This window comes from Dermacentor albipictus, chromosome 5 (genome assembly GCF_038994185.2).
Source record: "Dermacentor albipictus isolate Rhodes 1998 colony chromosome 5, USDA_Dalb.pri_finalv2, whole genome shotgun sequence".
Taxonomy (NCBI): Eukaryota; Metazoa; Arthropoda; class Arachnida; order Ixodida; family Ixodidae; genus Dermacentor; species Dermacentor albipictus.
In genome coordinates, this window is record NC_091825.1 from 107358127 (window position 1) to 107370352 (window position 12226).

At 52.6% G+C, this 12226-nt stretch overlaps 1 protein-coding gene across 4 annotated transcripts in view; it reads left to right on the forward strand.

Annotated features, from left to right (window-relative positions):
• The window catches only part of vvl (ventral veins lacking), a 228691-nt gene that overhangs the window by 144388 nt on the left and 72077 nt on the right, over nt 1-12226 (forward strand). Inside the window, exon 1 of one of the 4 annotated variants that reach the window (XM_065425710.2) lies at nt 8253-11083. The exons of the other annotated variants lie outside the window; for them this stretch is intronic. Within the exon in view, the coding sequence (XP_065281782.1) occupies nt 8293-9537 (1245 nt within the window). The 5' untranslated portion in view covers nt 8253-8292 and the 3' untranslated portion in view covers nt 9538-11083. Of the gene's footprint in view, nt 1-8252; nt 11084-12226 lie in introns of those variants that run through there. 4 annotated transcript variants of the gene reach the window in all.

Genomic DNA, 12226 nt, shown 5'->3' on the forward strand with positions numbered 1-12226 from the left:
CGAAGTGACCGCGCTGTGATGCAGGGCAAATGCTCGTATACCGCAAGGCGTGGGGGATACATTCGCAGCAGTTGTCATCCCTGTAAACCGCTGTGTCCAATTCGCGCGGGTCGATTCGTTTAAATAATTGCGGCCGTGGAGATAAGGATACGCTTACTATACTGTAACATAACGCTTCATAAATTTCAAAGGAGCTTTATTCTACGAGGGCAGCAGAATCAAAAGGTCTGCAGCGAAGAGCACTATATATGTCAGGTCCAGCGCATACATCTCAGGCACTGCGTCGGCGATCCTGCTTGCTCCTCCATGCTGTCCTCCTCTCTTCCGCCGTGTACGTTGTAATTCGTCTACATACGTCGGCACCAGCAATATACGCCCCTTGTCCTGTCGCTACCCGCCGTGGTTGCACAGTGGCTATGGTGTTGGGCTGCTGAGCACGAGGTCGCGGGATCGAATCCCGGCCACGGCGGCAGCATTTCGATGGGGGCGAAATGCGAAAACACCCGTTTACTTAGATTTAGGTGTACGTTAAAGAACCCCAGGTGGTCGAAATTTCCGGAGTCCTCCACTACGGCATGCCTCATAATCAAGTGGTTTTGGCACGTAAACACCATAATTGAATTGAATTGTCCTGTCGCTGTTGATACATTAATCTCCCCTTACCCCTTTCCCAGTGCAGGTTAGCAAACTGGATACCTATCTTGCGGTTGACCTCCCTGTTTTTCTCATCTCTTTTATTTCTCTCTCTCTCTCTCTCTCTTCCCGAATAACTACTGACTTCTTTGGATTTACACATGTATATGTATCCCAAGAAGCCTATGAGATCTCATTGAGGTGGCCTTTCTTTGCAAGGCCATCGACAATGTGTCAGTTGTCGCCACCAGAATTTCGTTCATTAGGGAACAAAGTCTCTCGCAGCGTTTCATCCACGATGCTGCAGTCGCGCGAAAAATACTCCTGCAAATTTTCTAGCCCACAGGGATCTTGTCAGCGTTGTAAAGGTTTCAGCCCAGCGTGCTTTCAAACATTTCTTGCACAAGCGACCATGGGTAGGAAACTCCTTGGCAGACTCGGGTATCACGAGTTCCTAGAAAAACACAACCAAGCTAAACCCATCCCCAAAATAATCAGAAACTGCATCAAAGTGGCGCCAATACCCAGAAATATGGACCCAACTCTACATGCAGGCAGAAGAGAAGCCAGAGCTGCATACATTGAGAAAACGCACCGCGACAAGCCAAAGTCCCGCTTCTTGAACGCGGCAAGATACCCAGGCAGGCAGAAAAGAACAGTAGCTGCTGTCACTGACTACTTGGGCAGAGAAATCATTAGCGCCTCACTTGCAACACCACTATCGTGGAAGCAGAAGAAATCGCAATAGCCCTTGCTATCAAAGCGATGGAACCAAACAAACAGCAAATAATCATCCTATCAGACTCTCAAGCGGCATGCAGAAGCTACCTCAGGGGACGAGTATGCACCGCAGCCTATAGGATTATACAAAATATAAAACCCCGAGCCAGATTTCACCTTATATGGGTACCCAGTCATGAGGGAATCAAGGGAAACGAAAAGGCTGACAGAGTAGCTCGTGCGCATGCTACACACTACGGGTGCTCACAGGACGCCTCTGAAGACCTGATCCCGATTGATCAGAACTACTCTGCAATTTTAAACTACCACAGAGGAAATAGAAGGAAACTACCACCCCCAGATAAGAACCTCAGTAAGGAAGAACAGGTTATATGGAGAAAGCTGCAAACGTATACATATAACCTGCACATTCTCCATAAAATTCACCCTGAAAGATATGCGGACACATGCCCATGGTGCGGAGCCACGCCAACCTTAGACCACATCTCATGGGCATGCACGGCATATACACAAAAGACAAACACAGAAATTACGGATCATACACAATGGGAGGCGGCGCTGTCCAGCTCACAGGAAGAGGTCCAAAGGGCCATCATCCGACAAGCAAGACGGCGTGCGGAAGCCAGTGGGACCCTTGTCTAGGGGGCTCCAACCATTGAGCGTTTTATTCTTCAATAAAGTTGTTCTATGTCTTGTTCTTCGCCGAGCCCAGACCGGCCAGCTTCTGTTAGCAGCAAGGTTTACACCTCATCAACTCGCACTCATACCCGAGCTCTAAGTGCCCGGCATGCCCGGCCAGAGGTATGGCCGGACATCTTCTGTGGAGCTGCTCTGCCTTTGACACAGTCCGTGAAAGGACACTACACTCCCTGGGCTGGGAGCCGATTTGGCACCCTGCAGGAGTGGCTCGACCCGCCATCGCACATCGGTCCCAGGGACTCAGTCCAGCTTTGGCGGGCTTTTTTGGACTTTTTGAGGGACCAGGAAGGGCCTGGCCGCCTCTTTGCAGAGCCGACCTCGGGACCACTCCACCTCGAGGAAGAAGAGGGCACCGGTTCCCCTCCCCCCTAGAGCACCCCTTTTCTGCCGCAAGGCTTCGCCTATAGTTAAACGCAGAAAAAGACTTAAAAAAAAAACATTCGCCGACGGTAAAACAATAATTTTTTCATCTGTTCTTTGCACTGATTCTTTACCTTAACGGCGATGTCTGTATTTTTCTGATATAATAACTTACGACTTTGTACCAACAGACGTTCACTCATGAGCCCGCATCCGTATAAAGAACACGCGAAACTTCTCCTCTCAGCAAAGAAAGCGCTTGTTGCCAACCGCGTTCATGAGAGCTGAGTTCGCATGCGATGCGGTTGAAGCTTGCCTTGCAGAAAGCCTCCGCACATATGTACATACGGCAAACCAAAACCATTCGCGTTTGAGCTAAACCGAAATGAACAATGGGCGCGGCTCGATGCATACATATAGCGCCGGCGCCCTTGTATCACGCCACTTGTATACCACGCACGCAGACGTAACTAACGCGTTGACTGTGTCTTTTACGTATACGAACGCAGATGTGCGCCATCAATTTTTCACCCAACAGCGTCGTCCTCAAACCGTGCATATATGCAGGCTGTATACCACAAGTCTGAGCAAACTATGATACAGACCGAGTGCTTGCCATCGACACCGATGCAGTTGATTCTGTCCAAATGCGACGACTGCGAGTGTTTGGAACACCTAGCAACCCCCCTCCCCTCCCCACCTGCGGCCCCCTTCCTTCTTCGTGGAGCACAAACTTTCGGGCCTGATGTCACGAAAACGCTAAAGGCTTCCGAAGGCGCTATCAATAAAGCGTCGTTGTGTGCTCACGCGGGGCGAGTGTTTTGCGAGCTTGCCGGCCGCAAAGTCTCGTTTCCATTTTTCGGCGACTGCAGTGCATGCGTCCATAGGAAACGCGTGCTCCGTCTAACGCGTGTGGGTTGAGTGTCGTGCACGACACTTGGCGCGTCGACGTCCTCCGCGCGTGTTTGGTTTCGTCTTATTGAATATTGTATACCGGCGAGGGTCTCTGAGGCCGAGTATATATGTATCGGCGGCCTGTCGTTGCTGGAAGTATATATATACCGTGGAGGCATCGCGTGATTGAAATCGCGAGCCACGCATACGCAGCTTTATACCGGAGCGAAGCGACGGCACGAAACAGCCGGCGTGTGTGACGTGCGTGTAGGGGCGAGGTGTGGATATATGTATATGTATAAAATAAGTCGAGAAAGTGAAAAGCAAATAACCAATTTATTGGCGCTGTTTGCGCATTTGGAAATCCCTGCGTGATTGGAGCTGGCACGCAGCGCAGACTCCGCGATTGATCGGCCCTTGCGGGTCCGTATATACCACACGCTTGTATACGTGCGCATGTGTATGGACATGCGAAGGCGAGGTGCCACGATCGAGTGTGGAAGATATGTGGCGTCGCGTTCCTGCCGCATTGGCGGCTCGGAATTTCGACGTCCGAGCAAATTTTCTTCCGCAAGCACGTTACGATTGTCGCCGTTGGGCTGGCCGAATTGCAGGAAACGAGCTATTCGATGTGGCACAGAATTCGCGTTTAGCCGCAGCGCCACAGCTCTGAAGGCGAGCGTCGTCTTCATCCGGCAGTTGCAAAGTGTATTATACAAAGCTAAAATGTCCACAGGAAGGGAAAGAAAAGAAAGGTAATCGGTTCGTTAGAGTTGAAGCATGCCTTGCGAATGCGGTATATACGTTATCCGTCCGCACATGACGTCGTACAATATGGCGCTGGAATAGGAAGCACCAGCATACGCGAGAACTGTACGAGAGGATATATTTTCTGACACTGAAAAGAGCAGCAGCTACGGCATATAAGACTATAGCTGGCCGCAACGTTCCCTTTTTCCATTCTTAATTTTCTGTAGGAACATGTTCCCTTTGTCACTTTGAGTCGACGCCTTTTCCTCACATGAACGGAAGCCGTGATATTTCATATATATCTACAGCGGCCAGAGGGCAGATATAATCTTATTCGACATGGAAATGTGAGCAGGCTGAAAAACCTAACTATAACACCGTAATGCATGTCTTTCATACATTGATTAAATGCTCAGCGTGCGAAGGACCATTTGCCACTGAAGTTCAGGTTTTCACCGTTCTTACCCTGAATTCCGCAGAACTAATGGACAGTTGGCTTTCAGAATTTCAGAACATGGACAATTTGACGCCATATATATAACATCTGATCCCGGTTTCGATGAAAGTTGTCAGTTCAAAGACTTCATTTTCTTTCGATGAGGGCGCTTTTGCTCTGAAAGTTTCATGTGCGGCCGTCTCTTAGTAAGTTGAAGGGCATCAAAAAAAAGCAAAAAAAGAAAAAGCCCAAGGTAACCATATTAAGCTTGCAAAGTCGGTACAGCAGTAAGCAAAGAAAAATAATTCTCACCGTTTTATCACTTCTGAAGCCCCTCGAGGACAATCCGGCTTGTGCGACAACTTGGAAGAAATGGGAAACGCTATAGAAAGTGGTCTATATCGCGCACGACAAAGTCGGGCACGGACGACCGTGTATGTGTGCGTACGTGTCAGGGTCTGTACATACAGGACAGTGTCGAAACGTGCCACGAACATAATCCACGGCCTGCGGAGGACACCAGTCATGAAGCGGCCGCTCTTCGGCGCCGCCAACTCCGTATATCGCCTCACAGCGAAACGATCCGGGAACCTTGTCAAGCGCCGAAGGTTCAACCCGCAGAACGCTGTAATGTCGTGTCCGCTCCTTATAAACTGCGGCCTTCACACACAGATCACCGAGCACCACCGGTAGTAGACCTCGTTGATCCAGTCGTCTCTGCGACATCCTCGTGTCCGCAGCAGCATGGCCACAAGCTAAACCCACAAACGAGCATATAGCAACCTTGGGTCGGCCGCAGCCAATGACTGCGCAAAACACGCGGGAGTGTGCAAAGGAATGTCCTCCGGGGTATGTCTCCTCTGAGCGTGTGCGCAGGACAGTGGCACAGGAGCCAGAAAGGAAGGGAGGGGGGGGGGCGTATTCGCAGGAATCACCCCTGCGAGCGGGTGCTCCCCCGGCTTAACGTAGTGACTCCTATTTGCACTGATCGGAATCCAAAAACGCGCTGGCCAGTTCGGTGCCTGCGCGGCGTATAACACTGCAACGGCCGCGTCGGAAGCCGGAGGAGACGCGAACATTAATAAAACATTTCCGACGGGCCTAAACAGCGGAGGATAATGCGTGCAGCTGATCTGCTGTTCACTATAATGCTGCCGCCGCTACACTTGCACGCTGTATGAGCGTATGTGTGTGTGCTTTCGTGTCGGTGGCTTGTCCCACACGTTCGCGACACCTTTTTTCGTGGTTTCGTTGTTTTAATGCCGGGGACCAGACAAAAATGCCTCTCGTACACGCGAAGTCTCGCCTTGCCACGAGTGTGCACACGTGTGTACGTGAGCTGCGCGAATATCACAGCCTGCGGCTTAATGCGGCTACGTTCTTGTGTAGTCGGAAGGTCAGCCGGTGTTCTCCTGTAGGGATATATTATAGTACGTAGCACAGTACAAGGTTCGCTTTCGATGTCAAAGAAAAGCTGTAAGCACTTCGCTTGCCTTGAATTTCGGAACTGAAGGAATACTAGGCACAGTTCAGGAAAGGCGCAGGATAGATTCACATGTGCTATATATATATAACATTTTTTTTTTTGGGGGGGGGGGGGTGATATATCCTGTCCAGGATACCTCGTCCAGCTTTCGTGCAGTGTGTATTGTCCGTGTTTGCCATGATCTGCGGCGAGCGAAAATTGCCAGAAAAGAATTGCATTTGTCCCCATCCATGGCAGAGTACGACCCGCGGTCTGACACCTGTAAGCCATCGTGCCGCTGCTGGGCTGTCGTCGTTCCGTCGACGTACGAACGCCGTCGTACGTTCTCAGCGTTGCCGTTATTGTTGCCCGTGTCATGGTCGACGGAGCCCATAGATGTGGCTTTCAGTGGCAATTATATCTCTCTCTTTAGTGGACCTCAGCATTATCAATTAAGAAGGCTGTGATTGCTGGAACGACAGCTGCATGCATGGGACCCGCGAAAGAAAAAAAAAACACCTTATTAAAACATAAAGGACAGCAGGACAGGAAATACCCTGGTGTTCAACTGGTTTTACTGCATTAATACATTTGTCATCTATTAAGAATTTCATTATGATGCCGCTTGGCACTTTAGGGGGTATTCTTTCATGCAGTATGACCAGATTACCTTAGCGTAACCCCATTTTGCCGCAGGTATCAACTACAAATTCTGTTAACACGTCGTTGACATAGCCAGTAACGTGGGAAGGTCTCTCGAATAGAGCTTTAATGCTAACATGGACGATCTCTGATGGTCCTACTGTAGCAAATAAGTTATTATATAAATGCAATTACTATATAGTGGATCTTTAGTAAGCAACAAGCGGTTTCGCCTATGTATGCGGCTGTGAAATGTTTCTTGCTCAATTAACCCTGGAAAGTAAAGAGCTTGAGCCGGATTACTTTATTCGTTACGAATGCATTACATTATAAATATGAAGACGCCAAATAAACAGATACACACAAGAGAAGAAAACGGGACATGTCCCGTTTTCTTCTCTTGTGTGTGTATGTTTATTTGGCGTCTTCATATTTTATAATGAATGGCTACCAACTAGCCCAACAAGAAGTGCTTTTAAGAATACATTACAATAGGGAACTTGTACCTGGCCTGCTACTAAAGCTTTACCATACTTATACGTGCTTAAAATCAACAAGGCAAACAGATTATTTCTTTTATCATTATTGCTTGCCTTCGCCTTTCCGACAACATTCCAGGAAGGAGTGCACGATAACTCGCAGATCTTGACAAAATCACACTGATATACAGGGCTCGGATCTTGTTTAACTGTGCCTGGCACACGTTACGCCAACTGATGCAAGCAAGCATCATGGTAGTGACACCCCAGTGCAGGGTACCAAATTTTATGTGCATTTGGCATACCACCCCGCATTTCATTTCTTCGCTCTCTATACGTCTTGGAGTTAAACATGCAATGTGTATATTTATAGAGTTTAGCTGGAAATGCACTCAAACAGATCACCATCGTCGTGTTTATTTTCCACCCAAGCAGGGCTTCATTCACATCTGTCTTGATACCATGCAAGCCAACATTTGCGTCCGGGATACGATAACAGCTGCGCCGCTATATAGTATAGTATGGCATACGAATGTGAGGTATTAGTCAAGCAATGCAGGGCCTTCTAGAGAAACGATCGCGAAGAGATGCATCAAATATGTGACGCACGAGGAACTTCACAATGAGGACACGAGGCTCCAAAGGGTGTAAAAAGGCTTTATTTCGCTGCTATATTCAAGAGGGAAATAAACCGACCAGAGCAGCTGTGAAAAAAAAAAAAATTAAAAAGCTAGTTTATTTGAAGGATTCGCGCATCGCTTTAAATGAAAGGATTCAGCGCAAGCTTCAAGTCGGACACGTCCCCTGTAACGCCCGCAACTGTCTCGCGACCCGTAAGCGAAGACCGTCGATAGTCGAGTGCCACCGCCACCGCTGCCGGTCGGCGCGCGCGTTCCGTCGAGCTCGCCCTCGCGACGCCTCGTTGTTGTACGGGACGCCCGCGCGTCGGCGCCACCGCCGCGTCGGTCGCGCGGTGCTCTCGGGCGCTGCGTCCCGCCCGCGGGCCCCGTGCGCGCGTGCGCAGTCCGGCCCCCTCGGAAGGCGGCCCCACGAGAGGTGCCCTCCCGCGGGCCCCTCCCCTCCCGGCGAGCAGCGGGGGCGCCCCCGCGGCGGCGGCGTCGGCCCCTCGGGCCGCATAGCGAAGCCAGTGCTCGGCCGAGTCAGATGTGCGCGGCGCCCGTGCGGAGGGCGGCATGGCAGCAGCGTCGAACCCGTACATCGGCACGTCGGCAGTGTCCAGCCTGACGTCGGTGCACCTGCCGCCGAGCCAGGCCATGCAGGTGGCGGCATCGCAGCCGACGGCGGGCTACGGCCGCGAGCCGCCGGAGATGAAGTACATGCCGCCGCAGCCGCACCACCAGGGAGGACCCAACGGCCTGTCGAGCCACCACCACCACCAGTGGGTGTCGTTGCAGACGGACGCCTCCATGTGGTCCATGGGGCCCGGCGGCATGGCCGACATCAAGCCCGCTCAGGCGGCCGAGCTGGGCCACCACCACCCCTTGAGCGGGAGCCACCATGCGCGCGCGGCCACCGCGCAGCACATGGGCTCGTGGCACCCCGCGGTGTCGCCGCACATGGGAGCCATGGGCGGCATGCACCCGCAGCACCACCAACACCACCACCACCCGTACGGCGGCATGAACGGCATGCTGGGCGGCGCGGCCCACCCGGCCATGCGAGAGGTCCCTCACGCCGACCAGGTGCCCCCCCACCCGCACATGCACGGGCAGCACGACCCGCGCGCGCTGGACCACCACCACCACCGGCACCCCAGCGAAAGCGGCGAGGAGGAGGCGCCTAGTTCGGACGATCTGGAACAGTTCGCCAAGCAGTTCAAGCAGCGTCGCATCAAGCTCGGCTTCACGCAAGCCGACGTCGGGCTCGCGCTCGGCACGCTGTACGGGAACGTCTTCAGCCAGACTACCATCTGCCGGTTCGAGGCTCTGCAGCTGAGCTTCAAGAACATGTGTAAGCTCAAGCCGCTGCTAGCCAAGTGGCTCGAGGAGGCCGATTCGACCACAGGTTCGCCTACGTCCATCGACAAGATCGCCGCCCAGGGACGCAAGCGCAAGAAGCGCACCAGCATCGAGGTGTCGGTGAAGGGCGCCCTCGAGTCGCACTTCCACAAGCAGCCCAAGCCGTCCGCCCAGGAGATCGCCTCCCTGGCCGACAGCCTGCAGTTGGAGAAGGAAGTGGTCCGCGTCTGGTTCTGCAACCGGCGGCAGAAGGAGAAGCGGATGACGCCGCCCATCAACCAGCCGCAGGCTGGGGCACCCGGCGGACCCCCGACGCCGGACATGATGATGTGCCACGGCGGATCGCCCGGAGACATGCACCACCACTCCCCGCCGGCCATGATGCAGTCGCCGCCGCCGCCGCCGCCCCCTCCTCCACACTCGGCGCTCCACCCGGGTCAGTCGCTGGCGGCCCACTGACCCACGCTGTACCCCTGCCTATTCAGCTGCGACGACGCCTAGCCGTCGCCGGTCTGCAGGACAGGGGTGCGCGAGTGCGCCACACCCGCCGCGTACAAAAAAAGTGCAATCCCTCCCCCCCCACCCACCCGCTCCTCATCACGTGCTCCGCGGCTGCTGCTGCTGTGGTGGTGGTGGTGGGTGCCGCCGCCGTGTTGTGTGGCCGGACGGGGTCGCCCCGCTGTTTGTACATAACTACTACACACGCCGTGCGCGGACGATCCTGCCGGGGCCTTCTCCCGCCACCGGACCCAATGGCTCCAGTGTGCTGGTGGTGGGTGCGCAGTGTACGTACACGACGATGCGTGCGCGGTCCCGTTTCTCGCCACCGTGTGAGCGAACCGCGATCCTTCTCCGAGGGGGGCGACAACACGCTGCAGCAAGAAAACAAGGTGCCAACCAACGACTCTGCCGACGGTCGCGACGTCCTGCCGGAGCGGCCTCCGCTTCGTTTTGCAGCAAAAGTGACGCGACAGCCTGTATACACACAACACCACGCGCACTTACTTGGACGACACCACAACACTCACGACACGCCACTTCGACCCGCGTTTTCACACGTTACACTATATGGCGCGTTTCTCCCCTCGACACCCACACTGAGACGGAGACAGGCATGCCCAACTAGTCCAGGTAGGCAGACATCACTTCTCTCGCTCACTTCGCCGGGTCTTTATTTCAGTTTTTTTTTTCTTCTTTTAGCCGAGCGCGTTTTCCTGTACGAGCCTGGCATTTCTCTTTTTTTTTTGTCAGATCACTCTGCCGATGGATTTTTTTTGCTTTTTGATGCACGTTCCTCCTTGGCGCGTCCATTACTATATTACTTTTTGTTTTACCCTTTCACTAAGCGCTGTTGTCATGACTCCACTGCATTTATGTTTTCTACCGATTTTCTTTTTTTTTTACCGACTGTTTTGCCCAATGGATGCGTCTCTTCGCAGTTGCTCGCAAGCGATCAGTCGACAGTTACCGCGCGTAAAACGCAAGTGACCGAGTAACAAAAAAAAAATGTGCCCATTTATTCGTACAAATCGAATTCCTTTTTCATCATGAGAGAAAGAATAGTGGGGCCAGGGTTGGGAAGGGAGGTAGACTCGGGGTTAAACTAACGGATGCATAAATCTGAAGAAGGCATCGAGATGTCATTGCAATAGCACAGCCAACCCGTCAAAGTTCACACCCATTTAATAGCATATTGACGGACCGCCGGTGACATCACAGCAGACCGGTATCGCATCCAACTTATTCGTGCCTTTTGAAAGAAGACAGCGCGTTTGCTTAAACGCATATCAACAAGTGGCGTTCGCAACTGCTTAGAGCTCGCTCCAGAGGGACTCGCTATGAGAACAGCCCGCTTCATTTTTTCATTGCCCGTGCCTCGCGGGTATAGCGCCCGTGCGAACAGTCCACATCGGTCGTCCCGCACGTGCGGGGGACGATCGCACTGTCTTTCACAAGCGAGACGTAATATACCTCAAAAACCACTTCGCCTGCTGCTCCCGTCTATGTAAGACTTTTTTTTTTTCCATTCGTTTGGTCATTTTGTTCCGATTGTGTATGTGTGCGTCCGCGTATAGATTGTCGTTTCCTTACATTGTGTTTCACGTGTGTGTACTCTATAGCTGTTCGCTCTATCTGTCTCTCTTTCAATTTTTTTTTCGCTTGCCTTTTTTGGCGATTCGTTTTCAAATTGTGTACGTAACGAATGGCGCATTGTGTGTCGGACTGCACGCGTAAAGTTCTCAGTGGCTTTGTGCCGATCTCCGGGAAGGCAAGCGCAGACAGCCGACATGTGAATTCCGACGTTGGCCTTCCCTTTTGTGTAGCGAGCCCGTGGCTGCGTTTGGCGCCGAGCAAAGCCTTTTTCGGCCGGAACGGCGGGAGCATCGTTGAACACGCTGACGCGGATAACGAAAACAGTCGTAATACGAAGGCAGTATCTGATCCGCCTCGAGGGGGGCTACGAGGACAGCAATAAACGCGTTACTATACGAAAGTGTTCGTGCTTAATGAGGGACGTATTTCTCTTTCCTTAGGCGCTCGGAGAAACTATGCGTGTCCCACGTGTAGAGATATAATTCCGGTCGTTCTTTCTTCCTCCCACTTGCTTCGAAGCCGAGCGAGTAATTGTACCGCGGCGATCGCTAAATGCTGGTGGCCTTTGCGAATATGGCACGTGCGCCGTCAACTGTGTGCTACTTTGTAGACGCGATAGATGGAGCCGTGCAGCAGTTGCGACGCGAGAGGACAATAGCGTCGGAGAGCCTCGAAAAGAAGGCTGACCTTTCTTTGTCAGCGTCGCTTCGCGTTGAAGCTGTGATTATAAAAAGAGCAAAAAAAGTGGATCAAAATAAACGCACGAGGTGCGCTTATTCGCGCGCCCGCTCGTTCTTTCGCTTTCTGACGCTTCGCTTCAGTTGTGCTCGGAAGATTTGGCGGCCTTCCGGATACACTTTCGCTTTTTCGCAAAGCGTTAGCTAAAATTTTGCCCGCTAAAGTCACGTCGTTAAGGCAATCCGTCGTGGTGGCATAGTAGCTTTCGCGTTGCGCTGCTAGACCTGAAGTCGCGGGATCGAATACCGGCCGCGGCGGCCGCATTTTGATGGATGGGAAACGCAAAAAAGAAGAAAAGAAGAAACAGCGCACTGGG